Source organism: Malus domestica, chromosome 11 (assembly GCF_042453785.1).
Source record: "Malus domestica chromosome 11, GDT2T_hap1".
NCBI classification, from domain to species: Eukaryota; Viridiplantae; Streptophyta; class Magnoliopsida; order Rosales; family Rosaceae; genus Malus; species Malus domestica.
Window position 1 is genome coordinate 27929549 of NC_091671.1, and position 20050 is coordinate 27949598.

Consider the following 20050-nt stretch of genomic DNA (forward strand, 5'->3'; position numbering starts at 1 on the left):
TGAATCAAATAACATTCTTTTATTTCGTAGGTAATTTATTTTCCATGTATTATCACATATATTTGGCACATTTTATTACTATAAGATATATGTACAAATAATAGGTAAATTAATCTTGAATAAAAAAACAATTCCTTTATTTTTTAAGTAAATTAATTCTGAATCAAATAACATTTCTTCATTATGTAGGTATTTTATTTTGTATGTATCATTGCGACATCCCGTCCCAAATTTTACATTTTTATTAATTTTAAAAGCGTGATTTTACGAAAATGCCCTTAGAGGCGAGGGTATTGACTTTCGTTGATCAACGTATAGTGAGGTGTATGAATTAATCCTTTAGCGTTTTCCTGAAGTACTCGACATTACGGACTCATAGGCGCAAGCAGAAGAGGAATTGGGGTTACGGTTAAAGTTTTACGGAACTGTAAACTCGAGAATTACTTTTGTTTTAGTCACTATTTATATATATTTTTTATATATTTTCATAATTTTTATAATTATTTATCATTTGGTTATTTTTAAAGAGGAAGAAGAAGATAAAGAAGAAGTGGGGGAACGAGAGAAGGGAAGGAAGGGCGACTGCCCAATTATAAAGAAGAGAGAGAGAGGGTGGACGAATGGGGAGAGGAGAGATGAGAAGGTGACCAACCAGAGAAGGGGGAAAGGAGGGAAAGGAGGGAGAAGAAAATGAAGGGGAAAAACCGGGTTTCCCCGTTGACCCGCTCGACCCGACAAGCACCACGACCAAATTCGGGTCATTTTTCGGGCAAATCAAAGCACCACCACCTAGAAACAACTTCCTAGCCTTCCCTCTTCCATTTCCATCCAAAATTAGAAGAAATTTGGTGGTAATTTTAGAAAAAATGCACCGGTGGTATGTGTAGGATGTGTAGGTGTACGGCGGCAATCCACAAAATGTGAATCTAACTCAGTCAATTACCACCACTAAAGCACTCCCCTAGAACCCAGGAACAAAGCCCAGGCAGTGGTGGAGGCGTCGGAGCAAGCTTGGAGGTCGAATCGAGCACACCTAAGTATAGGGTTTCCGACGGGTTTTAATGGAATTGAAGCTCTTCCTAGTCTATTTGGCCTTGGTCATAGGCGACGATGGTTCGTGATGTCTTGATATGCGTGCTAGGGAGTCGTAGTGCGGACCTTAGGTGAGTGGATCTTTTCATTTTTATCATATATATATATATATGATTGATAATTCCACAAATGGTTATAAATTGATTATTGCATATAATGACTGTGAATGCTTTGAAGTACTAATGTGAACTACGAATGGCTTGATCCTTGTTTAGGGTACGTAGGCAGTCTAACGAGATGTTAGATGTAGCCATACACTAAATGAGACTAAATAATTGAGACAATAGCCTTGTTTAGGGAATTGAGCAATGTAAGGGACATTGGTGGAAAATGTGAGATTTAATCTTATGATTTGGTGGTTAAATGTTGGTCATAAATCAATGTGTGAAGAATCAAGAATTTGAAGTAAGGAAACGTAAGTAATAATAATTAATTAAACTAGTGTCTAGTTGGGCTTATCACCGATCATTATTCCCGAAAATAAATAGTTCGGGAGTAGGGTGTTACAACTTATGCATTTTTACGCCATATTAGATATATATATATATATATATGTATGTATATAATTGAAAATGCTATAACACGGTTAAGTATCGGATTGAATCATGGTTTATCTATATGTATATTACCTGCACATAATTATTGTGAACATTTTGAAGTGCAAAGGTGAACGCAGGACACCCAGTTAAGTTCAAGTGAGTTTATGGTATTAGTTGAAATGATGGAGTTATGGCATGACCACATGCATGTTTTAGGCAACTCCGACCTTGTCGTACAGGTTGCAATGATAGGCAACTCCGACACTGTCATACAGGTTGCCCATGAGTCGTATATGTTACAATAGATGCAGTTAGAGCTCATAAACCTACACCCCAGTGTTAATGCTCCAGCCCGTGGCCAGGGCACAGTCCTTCATGTGATGTTCACCGTCGGAATCTTACGCTCACCTTGGATCCAAGGTAGGTGCATAGTCCTATCATACATATCACTATAGGTGGTTTCGACTCGTAGGTGACCTACGTTTATTCGCACAGTCTTCACGTGATCGTAACACTTGAGCGTACTTATTTACACCCAGTCCTATCGTACAGACCACTATAGGTGGTTTCGACTCGTGTGCAGGGTTATGTAATGAGCTATGGATTCAACTGTACATGCCACAAGAGGTGAATTCGGCTGACATATTATAGAGATATGTGATGAGATATGGATAAGTCGTACAAGTCACTATAGGTGACTCCGACTTATGTGCTAGCATTGATTGATGAGATATTGGTGAGTCGTACAGGTCACAAGAGGTGACTCCGACTTATGTGCTAATGTAGATTGTTGAGCACATGATTATTTATATTGTTGATGAGATGCTGTGTCGTGGTATATTTATGGATTTGATGTTGGCTTACTCTTGATTTCACATTGGTACGTAGTTTGATTTTCTGGAAACTATACAGGTGATGCTACGAGGGGTTATAGCATTTTAGAAGGCTTCTATTAAAATAAAATTTTTATTTCTAGGGCCACTCACTATTGTTTTGTTTTCACCCTCCAAGTTTTATTAGCTGAGCTTTCTTATTGTTGAGGATTCGTGACAAATCTTAGTATTGGAGATTTCTTCGAGGGTATGATTCTTAATCCACTCTACTGTACTTACTTATGCTCAAATGTCACATGTGGAGTGGGTTCATTCCCGCTCACCAGCGCACTCTGGTTTTTAGGCACTCTTAGGTTTAAATTTATTCACATTTTTCCACATCATCATACTTTATGGCTTTGTCACCTTCCAGGTGTCGGCCAGCACAGCTCGATTCAGAGTCCTAGTGGACATTCAGGGTCGGGGTGTGTCAATCATCAATGTATATTGGGCACGTTTTATTATTATATGTACAAATAATAGGTAAACTAGTATTGAATAAAATAATAACATTTTTTATGTAGGTATATGATTTTGCATATATTTGGGTTTGCTTTATTATGTAGGCAAATTATTTTGCATGAATTTTATGTATGTCAAGCATGCTTTTTTTTTTGTTGTTATATATATGTGTGTGTATGAAATAATTTACCTACAAATATAATTTTATTGACTTAACTAAGTATGTATTAATAGATTTATTAGGCATGTTTTATTGTTATTATATATTATGCAATGAATTTATTATTTTTTATTTTTGTAAAATCATTAATTCTCCCTTACAATTTGTATGGAATTAATTGTGTAAATCCAACATTCAAATAGGCGTGCTTTGGGCATCAAAATGTTTTAAATGTGTAAAGTCAAATATAATTAAGGAATTTGCTAATGCGAAATCTAGTCAATGGGTTTTATTCTAGTAAAAAACTTATGTCGGGTTTTATGTGGAGAAAATTAAGTTTCAGGCACTACAATCATATTTTCAGAAAAAAAAAAAAAAAAACAGTTTGGTAATTCACTAGATAAATCCCATGCTATTTTCTTTGGAGTGATTTCATTTCAACGTTTTTAATGGCTAATTATATTAACACCCCACAAATTGTTGAATAAACCCCACAAACTTAATACACCCCACAATTGTTTTTTCACTTAAAAATTATCTTAATACACCCCACTTACTTTCCCATAATACCCCACACCCCACACCCCACATTCTCAATATACATCTTATATTTTGTACATACACCCCACATTTTCTTTACACCCCACATTTCTCAAATCTTATAACACTCATTTTTAATTTTCAATGATTGAATCTAACCATATGAACACTAAAAGATGAATATGAATATAGAAGTTTAAATAATGCAGCAAACGCAAGATTAAATAATTATCGATGTCATCGAAATCACTAAAACAATGAAAACTATGAAGTCTTACCTCATGTGAAGCTTCTGAAACATCGATTTCGTGTTCCATTCGTCAAAAACAATTTTTCTTAATCAACATGTTTGATAGTTGAGAGGATAAATAATACGTTAAAAGTGATTTGGGGTGTATTTATAAATCTTTATTTTTTTTAAAACCTAATAAGGTCAAAATTGTCATTGCATAGTAGAGTAAATAAGTCATTTAATATTAAATTTTAATGTGGGGTGCATTCAACATTTTGTGGGGTGTTAATATAAAAACCCTTTTTAATTAGCTACAAATTTCCTTTGACAGTTTTTATTCAACATTCTAAAAAACGACGTCATAAAATTGTGCACTATAAGAATGTACTGCCAAATCCCAAATCGTAAGTTTAAAGTCTAAACACATGGTTTGGCTTTAAGAAGTCTTAGACGACCCTACGTAGGGTGTTTTAGAGCCTCCGAAAGAATATATTTGGTTTCAATCTTAAGATCGATTCTGGCAATACATAGCTGATAGCAATTATAGACTATTTCGACCACATTGGCGATATTTAACAATGACACTTGAACATTGTGGTGAAATACAGAGTACAAGAGCACAAATAATATAGTTATGCTGATTTCTAGTAAATTATCATGTCAAAAAAAAAAAAAAAATGGAAGGACATGTAAAAATATAAACTACTAGATTTTTCCAAAAATGAACTCGGACATGCATTAAAATTTTTCAAAACTAAAACTTGTTTGCACTTCCCCAAAGACAAAGGTACAGGTACGTAATATGAAAAACGTAAATATTCATACAGAGAGAAAATAAAATAGGTGATAATCTAACTTGTTTCTTCTAGTTATTGAGTAAAACTAAACTTTCAATATATAAGTGTTTGTATAGTAGCGGGAAAAGGGAATTTCGTGCCAACTGAATTCCAGTTCCATTAAGTTGCTCGGTTTCAAGATTATGGTAAGCCGGATCATGTCCTTCACAAATATTTTCATGATCGAGTACTCATTCCAAGAAGATACTTTCTATCACTTTCCTGCCTGTTCTTTAATTTCCAGAATTACATATGATTTGATTGTTATATGGTTTGCTTTTTTAATAGAAGATCTCCCCATATATGCATGAATAGAAAGGGAAAACTTCAAAGAGTAAAATAATGGGATCGATCGATTATAAATTAATTAATTAATTGTAGTATGAAGAAAGAACAATGTTACATTAGATTCAGACATTTATTGAAAATGAAACATATATATTATTGTACATAAAAAGGGACGTGTAAACAACAATAGACTAACCAACTCATACTTTTTCAGTAAATCTACAAAAAGCAACTTAATTAAAGAACTGCAGCAGGTTGAACCATATCATTCCAAAGGTTGTCCAAGTCTATCATGATGTCATGATCACCTTCATCTTCATAAAATAATTGTGAGTATTCAAAATTGGGAAGTGGAAGTTAATCCTTATCATTCATGACAGGATAATTTTGATCCGTACTGCCCGGACTAGCAAGTGAAGAATCCATAATGGAATCGGCAACAAAGTAGTTTGGCTGGTCTTGTGTAACAAAGTGGTGTGGTTGATTAGCGAACGCAGTCGTAGTAGTCTGCGGCGGATCATAGCGAGAGAGAACAATACAACTACTTGGTTGTGCATTGGAGTGGTGGTACTGTGGCAAGTCGGTCACATTATTCACAAAGCCATTGTGCTGAAGATAGTCTTCTTGGCTAGCCATACGTAGTGAAGAAGCCATGGTGGGATTGGCAACCAAGTAGTTTGGCTAGTCTTGTGTAACAAAGTGGTATGGCTGATTAGCAAACCCAGTCGTAGCAGTCTGTGGCAGATCATAGTGCGAGAAAACAGTACCACTACTTGGGTCTTGTGTACTACAGTAGTCGTACTGTGGCAAGTCGGTTTCATTATTCACAAAACCATTGTGCTGAAGATAGTCTTGTTAGTTAGCCATGCCTAGTGAAGAGGCCAAAGTTGGACATGCTGCTTCTGCGATGCAATCATCTGGCCTCGCCATTGGTTCTTGTGAATCATAGTAGCATTGTGGAAAGTCGGTAACATTATAATTCTCTTGCTGCTGCTGATTATAGCAACGATCAACGTTATTCACAAAACCATTGGGCTGAAGATTAGTCTGTTGCTCTTGCTGCGGCTTTTGCTGCTGTGGGTAATGATTGGTATTAACGTCCTCAGCAACCTCAGAAGACACGGGATTAACATAAGATTCATCAATATTCTCAAATTGCCTTTGAATTTTTTTCTTTGGGATTCTACTACTTTGGTCTCCTCGTGATCATCCGCATTTCTCCTTCTATCATAGTTCTTTCTAATCCGGCAGACTACATAGTCATCACCATTACTAGTTCTTGAATTAGTTGATTTAATGTACATGGCCAGTTTAGGGTCCAGGCTAAACTCGTGCATAATCCAACAACTGTTTTCTTGAGGATATTTAGTATTCGCATATGTAAACCTTTTCCACCAACCTTCGTCTCTTTAGTCTTCGGATCTTTGACTTTAGTCCCTGAATTTTGGCCATGCCATGTCCCAGACCCTATCGTGCGAGCCACACGCGAACCTGTAACCTTGTTGCTCGTTGGTTTAAGTTTGGTAAAGAAGTAAAGGTCTTCACCTTTTCCTAAATTTTGTCCACCATTGTTATTCCATATATCTCTCGCCTCCATGCTACCATAAAAGATCGATATCTGGAATAACATTCTCATCCTTAACTGGTCTTGTGTAACAAAGTGGTGTGGCTGATTAGCAAACCCAGTCGTATCAGTCTGCGGCGGATCATAGTGAGAGAGAACAGTACCACTACTTGGTTGTGCATTGGAGTAGTGGTGCTGTGGCAAGTCGGTCACATTATTCACAGAGCCATCGTGCTGAAGATAGTCTTCTTGGCTAGCCATACGTACTGAAGAAGCCATGGTGGGATCGGCAAAAAAGTAGTTTGGCTGGTCTTGTGTAACAATGTGGTATGGCTGATTAGCAAACCCAGTCGTAGCAGTCTGCGGCAGATCATAGTGCGAGAAAACAGTACCACTACTTGGGTCTTGTGTACTAGAGTAGTCGTACTGTGGCAAGTCGGTCTCATTATTCACAAAACCATCGTGCTGAAGATAGTCTTGTTGGTTAGCCATGCTTACTGAAGAGGCCAAAGTTAGACATGAAGCTTCTACGATGAAATCATCTGGCTCGCCATTGGTTCTTGTGAATCATTGTAGCATTGTGGAAAATCGGTAACATTACAATGCTCTTGCTGCTGCTGATTATAGCAATGATCAACGTTATTCACAAAACCATTGTGCTGAAGATTAGTCTGTTGCTCTTGCTGCGGCTTTTGCTGCTGTGGGTAATGATTGGTATTAACGTCCTCAGCAACCTCAGAAGACACGGGAGTAACATAAGATTCATCTATATTCTCAAATTTCCTTTGAATCTTTTTTCTTTGGGATTCTACTACTTTGGTCTCCTCGCGATCATCCGCCTTTCTTTTTCTATCATAATTCTTTCTAATCTGGCATAATACATAGTCATCACCATTACTAGTTCTTGAATTATTTGATTTATTGTACATGGCCAGTTTAGGGTCCAGGCTAAACTCGTGCATAATCCAACAACCGTTTTCTTGAGGATATTTAGTATTCGTATATGTAAACCTTTTCCACCAACCTATCGTCTGTTTAGTCTTCGGATCTTTGACTTTAGTCTCTGAATTCTGGCCATGCCATGTCCCAGACCCTATCATGCGAGCCACACGCGAACCTTACCCTTCCTGCTCGTTGGTTTAAGTTTGGTAAAGAAGTAAAGGTCTTCACCTTTTCCTAAATTTTCTCCACCATTGTTATTCCATATATCTCTCACCTCTATGCTACCATAAAGATCGATATCTGGAATAACATTCTCATCCTTAAAGGGTACCCCACGAACTTTGTTGTGCAGATAATATCCCACTAACTCCTCGTCTTTTGGGTGAAACTTGTAACCTACTGGAAAGTCATTAGCAGATGCCATATATATTTCTTGCTTCCGCTTTCTTGAGAAGATGAGATTTAAGAATGTGGAAAGAAAGGAGTAGGGCGAGAGGGCTGCGGGGAGAGAGATCTTTTCTTGGTTAGGGTTTTAGATACTCGGAATCGATGTGTTTCTCTGTAAGTGGTTTTGATGATTGCATTTAGTCCTTCCACTCCAAAATCCAATATATAGATTTAGATCAACCACCTTAACCTTTCATTTTGGAATAATTGCCCTAAAATCACGCTGAAAACACGCTACAAATCTTCACTCGCCGTGGAAAAGTAGGAGTTTTATTAGGTCAAGAACTCCTATTTAATTGGTTAACAGAAGATGCAAATGTTTCAATTCCTATCTTTCGACAAAAAAAGAAAAATAAATAAATAAATAAATAACCGTTCCGTAATTCACTAGATAAATCCCATGCTATGTTCTTTGGAGTGATTTCATTTATACGTTTTTAATTAGTTGCTAATTTCCTTTCACACTCTTAGTCTTTATTCAACATTCTCATAAACGACGTCATAAAATTGTGCACTATAAGAATGTACTGCCTAATCACAAATCGTAAGTTTAAAGTCTAAACACATGGTTTGGTTTTAAGTCTTAGACCCTACGTAGTGTGTTTCAGAGCCTGCGAAAGAATATATTTGGTTTTAAATCTTAAGAATGATTCTGGCAATACATAGCTGACATCAATTATAGACTATTTCGACCACATTGGCGATATTTAACAGTGACACTTGAAAATTGTGGTGAAATACAGGTTACAAGAGCACAAAGAATGCAGTAACGCTGATTTCTAGTTAATTATCAAGCCAAAAAAAGTGGAAGGACATGTAAAAATTTAAACTACTAGATTTTTCCTAAAATCAACTCGGACATGCATTAAAATTTTTCAAAACTACAACTTGTTAGTGTTGAATTAACTACCTTGAGCTCGAAGATTATCAATGGTGTTTTAGAGAAAGAAAGATTGTAACACAGAATGTAGAGAAAGGGAGAGAGATCGAAGAGAATGAGTGAGAATTGCACTATTTTTTATTGTTTTCACTTACTATCTGAATGAATACAAAAGGTTCCTATTTATACACTTTAGATTACGTGTATAGCAAGTAACAAATCCTTAACAAACTAACAACCATATCACTTAATCTCTTGACAGATGGCATCTTCTTGGCCATTGGATTGATCTTCCTTATCTATAGCTTTACATCCCCCTCTCAATCACATGGTTGGTGCCAAGCATGAGATTGGCACAATGATGCTAAAACAAAGATATAGACAGACCCTTTGTAAGGATATCAGCAAATTGTTCCTTGGAAGACACATGATGAACAGCCAAGTCTCCTTGAACTACTCTTTCACGAACGAAATGATAATCAATCTTAATATGTTTCACCCGAGAGTGAAAAACTGGATTAGAAGATAGTGCTATAGCAGATATATTGTCACAATATAATGTGGGGAAGCATATAAAGGAACCAGTAAATCACACAGAAGTTGTCGTATCCAAGCTATTTCAGCAGCAGTTATAGCTAAAGCTCTATATTCTGCCTCAGTTGATGACCGTGAAACAGTGTGTTATTTCCTGGATGCCCAAGAAATTAGACTTGTACCGAGATAGACAATATAACCAGAAGTCGAACAACGGTCATTTGGATCCCCAGCCCAATCAACATCACTATATGCTTGTAAGAACAATTTTCCAGGTACCACTAAGATATTGAAGAATCTGTTTGACTGCAACTACATGAAAATCCATGGGATGATGCATAAATTCACAGCATTGATTTACGGCAAATGCAATGTCTGGCCTGGTGAATGTTAGATATTGCAATGCACCAACTACACTACGATACTATTCAGGATTGTGATAGGGATGCCCTTCTTCTTTGAGAAGCCTGTGATAAGGAAGACAAGGAGTAGCACATGCTTTGGCATTTTGCATATCAACCTTGTTCAAGACATCCTTGATATATATGGATTGGGAAACAAATAAACCATTGAACTGATACTGTATTTGTAACCCAAGAAAATAACTGAGTTGTCCCAAGTCCTTCATATCAAATTGTTGAGTAAGAGCCAAGATCACTGTGGAAATGTCACTTGAACTACTACCAGTGATAATGATATCATCAACATATAGTAATAACACTACAATGCCAAGCTCAGTATGTTTCACAAAGAGAGAGGGATCTGCAAAGGAAGGTTGAAAACCCAAACCTAGAAGAAAACTAGTAAACTTCTCATTCCAAGCTCGAGGAGCCTGTTTTAAACCGTATAACGATTTCTTTAGCTTGCAAACATAATGAGATGGATGATCATTCCTGAAAAACCCAGGAGGTTGAGCCATAAACACCTCTTCATTTAAGTCACCATGCAAAAATGCATTTTTGACATCTAATTGTCTTAAATCCCAATGAAACTGAGCAGCAAGAGCTAGAATTAATCGTACTGTAGTTGGTTTGATCATTGGACTAAAGGTTTCACTATAGTCAATCCCCTCCTCTTGGCTATATCCCTTTTGCAACTAACCGTGCCTTGTACCTGGAAATTGACCCATCAAGATGCTTTTTAAGTTGATAAACCCACTTGCAACCAACAAGATTTTTACCACTTGGAAGGGGAACAAGATCCCAGGTCTGTTGCAAATGTAGAGCAGTGATCTCATCTTGCATAGCTGCTTGCCATTCTGGGATTTTACTAGCAGCTTTATAAGTGGTAGGCTCAACAACAGAATGCTCAGATGAAGTAATAGTAGCTGAGTATGCTTTCCTTTTAACAATCCCACTTTTAGACTGAGTTTGCATGGGATGAAGATTGATTGAAGAAACTGGAAGCACAATAGTAAGATTTTCATATTGAAAATCAGGATCATCAGGGATTTGGGATTGTGTAGCTGTGATAGAGTCTAGAGAGAATAAGGTTGAAGCTTGGGATAAGGTATTAGGTGTAGGTGTAGGAGTGAACAACTCTGGAGATGCAGAAGGTACATTCAAAGACTTTGAAACACTAGTTGGTTCAATGAATGACTCTGAAGCTCGAGGTGGTAAGGATGGAGATGATGATGATGCAGATGATGATGATGATGATGATGAATGAATGGTGTGTGATAGTGATGGTGATAAAAATGATGGTGGACTGGAAATCACTGTGTTGTTTTCTGTGAGAAGTGGAATAAGCTGGGAAGAAGTAAATTTTGAAACACACTCCAAATGAGGAGTTTTAGATACCAAAGTTGTGTAAGGAAAAATATATTCATCAAACATGACATGCCCAGACACATACAATTTGCCTGTATTTGGTTGAAAACAAATGTAACCCTTGTATTGCCCTGCATAACCTTGAAACACACATTGGGCAGTTTTGGGTTGAAGTTTAGTAGTATTGTAAGGTCGTAGTAAAGGAAAACAACTACATCCAAATGTTTTCAAATGGGTTAAGATGGGAAATGTACCAAACAAACAAAAATTGGGAGATTTCATAGACAAAGTATTACATGACATTCTGTTAATCAAATAAACTGCAGTGGCATAGGCATGGAACCAAAATTGGGAAGGTAATTTGGAGGTATGCATATGAGTGAAGGTAATTTTGAATCATGAATTTTGGTTGAGAATCGAGCTCAAAATGAGCTCTAGAAGTCTTGCGTTCCAAAATGAAAAAGTGCAGTTTTTTGCGAGGAAGAAGGAAAAAAAAAGAATCTGTTAGGCCAGCCCAACCTTTAAACCATTTCAAATTGGACCTAAGCCATTTAATTGGTTTAGGCCTTATGTTCAAAATCGATTAAGTCCATTTAGTTTTAAGTTGGGTTTTACACTTAAACTAGATTAAGTCCAAAACTTATTCTAAAAATATGAGGATGCTTGTGGGGTTGAGTAGGCCACGATGGTATATTCAAACACCCAAATTAAGCGACGTATGAGAAATTGATCCTAGGTTTTGTATATGTGCTATCGAATTAACGTTAAATTAGTTGTTTCACATATTGGTGAGACGTTTCTGGAGAACGAGCATAGACAGGCAAGACACGGGGGCTACGACCTAGCTATACCAGTGAGTGGGCTTTTCGTTATTTCTTACTGAGATTTGACATGGTATATTTGTGCAATTGTTATTTCGAATATGGTTTTGAGATATAAACATGCATGCTATTTTCTGGGAAGTATACAGGTTTTACGGCGAAGGGTTATTACCTTTCATAATTGAAATGGTTTTTGAAAAGCTTTGTTTTTGCCCACTCACACTTTCTGTTTTGCGCCCGTCCAGGTTTTAATCACTGTAAGTTTGTATCGACGAGGATTCTTGGCAAATCTCAGGATAAGTGGCTACTTCTGAGGGTATAATCCTTATCCACTATACTGTACTTGCTTATGCTCTAATGTCACGTGTGAAGTGGGTTCATTTCAGCTCACCACCGCACTCTGGTATTTAGGCACTTTTAGGTTTAAATTAATTCACATTTTTCCACACCATCACACTTGATGGCTTCGTCACATTCCAGATGTTGGCCAGCATAGCTCGATTCGAAGTCCTAGTGGGCGTTCCGGGTCGAGGTGTGTCATATGGACCGTGGAGAATAAAATTGGGCTCAACTTTGGGGTTGGGCTTTGAAGTGTACTAATTAATTGATGATTAATATATAATTAATTATCAAAAGATGGGCTCTAATAATTAAATTCTTTAATTTTTAAATAATTTTGAATTTAATTAATTAATTAATTTTTATATCAACAGACTCATCTTCTCAAAAGAAGTCTGAAGTGATGAAAGAATGTCAAAGAGCAAAGCACCCCTCTGAGAAGATGTCTTCTAACAGATACATCACATTCTCATACTTGTTGCGAACATGCATAAACCTATTATATATACATCCATTTGCACGAAATTTAGAACATAGAAAAATAAAATTCTTTTTCTACAATCCAAAACATACTTATTGAGAGAACCACAAAGAAATTTGTTAGAAGTCAAGTTTTCTAGTGCTAGAATTTCTGACTTAGATCATTGAATCCTGGTAAAGCAGACGTCCGTAGAACTACAAGCACTGAGTAGAGACGAAATTTCTGTTTCAAGAACATTGTGGTACGCAAGCTTCAATCTTCAATTTGTCTGTTTAATATTATTTCATTTTGTTCATACTTTGTTAATTTATTTATTCGCATTTATTATTTATTAGCATATATAAATGTATCATTGATTGTTGATATTTATCCAACATAGTATACGTATACATATACATATACATACATATATATATATATATACAAGGTTCTAAAAGATGCTATGCGCTAGTCGGACGGCGGTCTGGAACCTAGCGCCTAGTCGGCTAGGTAGGGCTTAGGGGGGTCTAGGCAGATTTAAATAAATTTATTATACATCGTACAAATAAGTTATTATCTATACTTAAGTGATACCTATTGTATTGGGAGACATATAAACTGCAAAATAAAGTGAACTATAAATTATATAGTATTAAAACATATTGAGAACATAGGGAACAAACATATAATGAGTGTTCATTTGAGTATTCAACAAGTCCCTTACATTTTATTGAAAAAATAAAATGCAAAAATAAAAGTTATCAATTTTCTATATAAGTGAGATTCACAACTTGGGTGGCTGGGCCTAGGCGGTCTAAGCAATGCTTGGGTGGGTTAGGCGGACGCTTAAGCAAGCTTATGAGCCATTTCTTAATTTTCAAACGCCTAAAGATTAATAAGGATGGTGGCCTAGGCTGCGCTAGGCGGAGATTTTTAGAACGGGGTGTAAATATATATATATATATATATATATATATCCGCAAATTCAAGAGAATTAAAAATCAGTTAGGGATATATATCAAATAATTGGCCCGATTACAACTAAAGCACTAAAGAAAATCAGTATAAGGCAGCACCTACAGAAACAAAACAATTAACTTAGGACCCACTCAAGCTTATCCATACAATTCTTTGGTCCTTTTTCTCTTTCATTCTTCTTGAGACGACCCAAAATTGTTCCACATTTGATTAATCTTCGGTTTCATTATATTCTGAAAATCATTCACTACTGGTTCTGCATCCACTACGAAGTCAATGTAGGTCTTTATGCATAAACGTATCTTGGTTTCCATCTCATCTAGAATTTCTGGTAGTGCTTTCATCAACCATGTCAACACTTCATTCGAAACTGGGACGCTCAAAGCAGCCTCCGTCTTTGAAATCACTGGAGAAACTACTCTCAGAATTTCAGTAAGCGTTATTATGCAGAAGCATTCATACAACTCGGTTCCATAATTGTAACCTTCCATAGTAGCCAATCTTCCCCCAATTGCTCGCATCCTCCTCTTGTTAATTTTGACCAATTCGTGAAATGCTATTCTCAGGAGACCAGTGACTCTTTTGTTTACAGCACAACTCTCCCAATTGATTACGCTCTTTTGGGCTGATAGCAAACGGCTGAACTCTTGGAACTTGTCTACCATCTCATCCGATCCTTGCGACATCAGCAACATAATATCAACAACGCAGTGAGAGAGCCGTGTCCCAATCCTAAATATATGACTTCTAAATTTATATTTCCCATCATCCGATTTTGCGTGCGGTTGCGAACACTCTTTAAGCCACTGCACAAGACTCTTTCCCCCTCCCTTGGAATTAATCCCGCAGCCAGCACTAGCCCTAGAAGACCCTTCCATATCTCTTCAATCTTGTTCTCCTGCACAAAGGAACGTCCAAAAGTAAATAAATAAAAGGAATTAACGTATATAAAAGGAAGTTCCGTAGGTTTCAAGTTGTGATGATTTAATGATTTTAAGGAATTAAAGATGTTTCCTGAAATTAGTGAATCTTAGAAAGAATCATTCCCGTACCTTCTTCCTTCCTTCCTTCCTGCGTACGTTTCTTTCCTCACCTCCAAGTGGCGTTATTTTTTATTTTATTTTTTTAAATAAACGATATTATCTACGTTAAAGTTAGTAAGGTGGGAGAGTTGGCTAAGCCTACCAATAATGTGGTTTAAATTTATTTTTAACTAGAATCAAACTTAAAATCTTTTATTGTAAAGTGGACAAAAGTCTTACGAGGCCTTTTACTGTAAAGTGGACAAGGGTCTTAAGAGGCCTATTTAAACTTGATATTGGTATATTGGCTGGATTGGGTAGGGGTGTTCTTTTAAAGGTCTGGTTCTCGTTCAATATATAGATGTGAACGAGCGGGATTTACTCGAAAGAATAGGAATTCGACTCCAGATATATATAGTCTTGCACTTTTGCTTGCCTAATCCACTCATGACATTTATCAATTCCAATTTATTTCATAATATTTGTTTCCTATGAAGAAAATTATGTCGATCTTTACTAAAAAAACGAATAATATTAGATAGACCACACTTTTAAATTAGATTGGTCTATCATCTCATGTGGCAAGTAATACATACAACTAATATCCAATCAGATATATTTATAAGTAAGTTGGTCAAAAGCCAATAAAAATTTACTATTTAGCGTTATATCAATTTTATGTTTTTGTTTTGGACTTAATAAATGATATATTTATGTATAGCTCAATGATGAATGACAGGTGAGCTTTAAATCATTATAAATAGTTATAACTTAACTCTTCTATCCTCCTCTCTCTTTCTCGCTTAGAATGTCACATGGGCTTAAGCCAGTATAAATATTGTTGGAAAAACATATCCAACGATATTAGCCTAAGGCCTCTTATTCTTGGAATGCATTCCTTTAAACAGATGAACCAAATTGCAACATTCAACAAAGAAAAATTGAATTGAAGCTTGATAATGAAATAAGACATATCACCTTAAGGAGACGATGTTGTCATCGTAATTAGCAAGTAACTTCAACCGAATATCATTCTAAAGTATCTATTCTAGAAAAACACTCCACTTTGCCGAATCATAACAGAGTAATCTCGAATATTGGATCGTATGTCACCTGATTTTGGTAGTCCTTCAAAATTCATAATTTCATTATATGCATCTGCACCGTCTGTCACCTATTAGAGCCAAACACCATTCCATTTCAAACCAGGAAATGGTTACTACAACGCAAGAATGTTTGAATCTAAATGTAAAAAAAAACAAAAAAAGAACCAGGAAATGGACACGGCATTACATTGTTTCAACCCAAATGTCAAAATGGACTCATAAGAAGCGTGTAAGTGATGAAAAAAAACGAAACCAAGAAATTGACACTGCAATGCATCCAAGAGTAAAACGAAACCAGGAAATGGACATGGCATTGCAGTGTCTGCACCCAAATGTCAAAATGGACACGTAAGAGTCGTGTGAGTGATGAAAAAAAACGAAACCAGGAAATGGACACTGCAATGCACGTCTGCGTCCAAGAGTAAAACACAGAACCAGGAAATGGATACTGCAGCGCAGTGTCTGAATTCGAATGTAAAAACTAACGCGTAAGAGATGTGTGAGTGATGAAAAAAAAATAACAAAAACAAAACTAAGAAATGGACACTGCAACGCAGCGTCCAAATCCAAAAGTAAAAACAAAACCAGGAAATGGATATTACATTGCATTGTCTGAATCTAAATGTAAAAATGAACGCGTAAGAGGCGTATAAGTGATGGAAAAAATGAAACAAAGAACTGGACACTATAAAACAGCGTCTAAATCCAAATGTAAATAACATAATGAGGAAAGAACGTTGTTGATATTTTAAAGTTACTTGAGAGGACAACGATTAAGTTGAAACCATTGAGAAAGTTGAGTGGAATGTCACTACATCACCTCCAGTGAATATGGTACGAAGCATATTTTGGAGACCATGGTTTAGCTCCCTGAATAGAGTGCACCATGTGGTCGGCCAAAGCCGTGCGATTCAAGCAGTTCTTTGCTTTGATGCACTGTATATTGTATTCCACCCATGGGCATCGTCTTACTCGTATTAAGATTGTACATTCAAACGTACCATGCCAAACGTGCTTCTTGGGAAAGTTGATTCTTAGATCATGCCCCACAAAGATGTGAAAGACTATTTTCTATAGTGGATTCAAGGGAATATGTGTGGACTAATCTAACAAAAAACCAGACCATATAAACATTATATTGGTTTTGGTTGATGTATCGACATAATGGTCACATGTCTATTGTCCACAAGTCAATGTTGCTAATCTTCTAGCACTAATTTTTAGGTTGCGAGCTCACTACCCTCAATTATCCCATAATGTCTGAGGGACTAGGATAGTGCAGAGTTTACATCAAAGAACCTTTCAATTATTTCATATCTTGTGGGATTGAAGTCAGGTCTGTTGTTTCCCATGCTCACACCCAAACTGCCTCGCAAAAGTGGTCATAAAACGGGCAATGTATACCACACCTCAGATTTTGCGCAGGGCTATGCAATCTAGGAGTAATGTTGGTCCACCTAAAGCCCATCGACACTCAACCCTTTTTTTCGCACTTACGCATTTAGATGTGTGTTTTATGTGCCACTTGTGTTGCTGCAATAATATGGGTCTTCAAAACTCTTAGGGTGTGTTTGTTTGGCATCACTAGCCCTCACTGAACTAGACTGGACTAAGTTTACTCCAATCTTGTGTTTGTTCCCTACCCATACTAGGTTTAGTGGGACTAGCAGGACTAACCTCAACTAAGTCCCTCGCTAACAGGTTTTAGCGAGACCCCCCCTCCAATTTGGAGATGACTGCTAAGCCACCCTCTAATCTCATCATCTCTCTTCTCCTGCGATTCGATCCTCGCCCTACTCCCTCCTTGCCTTGCTTCCTCATTGTCGTCCTCCTCATCCTCATCTCTGCGTCCTGCTCCCCCTCAGCTACATCCTGCTTGCCCTCATTTACTCCTCTTGTCCGGTAAACTTCGAATCCAACATTATTTCTTCGATTTGTTTTTCATATCGTGATATTATTGGGCTTTATTTGATTTAGGTGTTTTGGGTTTGAGAAATTTTCAATAAGAAACCTCTACACTTGAACAAATTGGGGTTTTCAATTTTTAGGGTTAAATTCATATTAGAATTTGGGGTTTTCACATTTTATGCCATTTTCAGTCCCAAAATGATGATAATCATCACGAAATTGTTGTTGTAAGGGCAGATGCAAAGTTAAATTTGTAATTTAGGTCTAGTTTCAACAGATTTTGATATCAAGTTGGACTAGAGTTTTTGGATTTTGGTATCGGGTTTGAGAAATAAGTTGAGTTGCATTTAGTAACTACAGTCACAAAGACACTCACACACTGTCCTGAATAAATTTCATCTTAAACCTTATGGGTGAGATCTCAATTGTTGCAACAGGTTCACAAGGTTCCAACAACTGACATGGAGGCCCTTAAACCTCTACTCATGGGTTTGTTTGAAAAGCGCCGTGCATTCAAGTTCATTATATATGTTCAAGATTATAGTGAAACTGATCCTAAAACACGTGAGGGAATGGACTTAACAAGAGTGACAACTAGAGATTTGATCGCGTAAGTGGAAGGGTAATAACCTTTTTGCAAATGAAGTCTATAATCATTCTAAGAAGAATCATAACTTGCGGTCTTTACAATCTCATTGGTACCAATGCTTTGTCTCTGTTTTCTATTGTATAGGGTTCCTTGTAGAAAAGAAAGGTGGTCTTATTGTGATAAAGTAACAATCCAAGAACATTTGTTTATATTTTTGTGTGGTTGATGTTTTGACAGAAAATATGGTCTTGATGACAACACGGTTGACTTCATTGGGCATGCTTTGGCACTTCATAGGGATGATTGCTACCTGAATGAGCCTGCTCTAGATATTGTGAAGAGAATGAAGGTAAATATTGGTCAGGGTTCATAGATGTTGAATAAGCCTGAGTGCAGTTTATGGTGGGACTTATATGTTGAATAAGCTTGAGTGCAAGGTAATCCTTACACATTTTTCTTGGTTTTAACACTCTTTCATTTTGCATTAGTTTGTGTCTAATTCCTATCTAGACACTAAGTTTAATGCATGATGCAAGTTAGAGTTCAACGAGGAAGGGAAAGTTATCGGTGTCACATATGAAGGGGAAACTACTAAGTGCAAAAAAGTTGTTTGTGATCCTTCTTACTTGCCTAACAAGGTAAACCTTTCTGAGTAAAGTATTTAAAGGTGGTGGGACGTTAATATTAGTTTTATGTTCATCTTATGCTTTACAAGTATGCATATGGTTGTTTTTATTTATAAGTTTGCAAGGGACACAATATCTTCTCTGTTCTTCTGTATCTTGCTTGAAGGGTGAAGAAAAATGCTTATTCCCCAACACTTACTAAAAATTTATCGCATTTTGACAGGTTAGGAATGTTGTTAAGGTTGCAAAAGCTATTGCCATCATGAGCCACCCAATTCCAAACACCAATGAATCTCACTCAATGCAGGTTATCTTGCCACAGAAGCAGTAGGGTCGCATATCAAATATGTGAGTTCTCTTATCTTTTGTTTGGGACCAATATTTGTTTTGCAATGAATGTCGTGTGCTTATTTGAGAAGGTCCTTTGTAACTGTTGCTTTAGAAAAAACAATCCTATGACTAGGTTGTTTTATGCTATGGCAAGGAAATGGGTTTTCTTTAATTGGAAGAAAGGAATGGTATAGTTTATATGCATACAATGTCTAAACCACAATTTTTAAATTTCTGTTATGTAATATCCTACTATCATTTCGACTCCAAACTACTACCAAAAGGAGAAAACAGTGGTATTTAGAGCAAGCCTCTGGGGAACTCGTGTCTACTTTGAACCAATAGCTTGTTGGTGGATATTTATTCATCCTGAGTTGTCCCTTTGTTTCTTTTTACTGTTTCATAGAACCATGTCTTTCATATAAGGTTTAACCAAATTTCTTGGAATTTTTTAGCAGGTTCTTGATTTCAGTGTGGACCTAAGTGCTGCAGAAGAAGGAATAGCAAAGCTGCATGTGGTGCTTGAATTGATAATTGTGCTTTGTTCCAAGTGCACTGAGCTACTTAAGTTACCTTACCTGTGGCGGTGGTAATCCTCATACCGTGGAGGATTATATGAGTTATCACTCATTTTTAATCATAGACTTGATATGTTATATATTGCGAGTATGTGTGGAAGCATGTAAACAAAATGATAACTTGTCAGAGAACTAT

The 20050-nt window shown here is 36.6% G+C and overlaps 1 protein-coding gene across 1 annotated transcript; it reads left to right on the plus strand.

Annotated features, from left to right (window-relative positions):
• The first annotated feature begins 16422 nt into the window (after window positions 1–16422).
• On the plus strand, window positions 16423–19929 carry LOC114819775 (guanosine nucleotide diphosphate dissociation inhibitor 2-like). Its single transcript, XM_029089399.1, has 6 exons — window positions 16423–16521; window positions 18229–18401; window positions 18618–18729; window positions 18917–19018; window positions 19230–19313; window positions 19795–19929. Exons 1-6 carry the CDS (start codon window positions 16423–16425, stop codon window positions 19927–19929), a joined length of 705 nt encoding a protein of 234 aa, XP_028945232.1.
• The last annotated feature ends 121 nt before the right edge of the window (window positions 19930–20050 follow it).

What these genes read in the sequence shown, in the direction of transcription:
- LOC114819775 (XM_029089399.1), top strand. Translation starts at nt 16,423, where the DNA reads ATGGACACTGCAACGCAGCGTCCAAATCCAAAAGTAAAAACAAAACCA. An exon ending in ATATTGTGAAGAGAATGAAG is followed by an intron (nt 18,730 to 18,916) that starts GTAAATATTGGT and finishes GCATGATGCAAG; the next exon opens with TTAGAGTTCAACGAGGAAGG. An exon ending in ATGAATCTCACTCAATGCAG is followed by an intron (nt 19,314 to 19,794) that starts GTTATCTTGCCA and finishes ATTTTTTAGCAG; the next exon opens with GTTCTTGATTTCAGTGTGGA.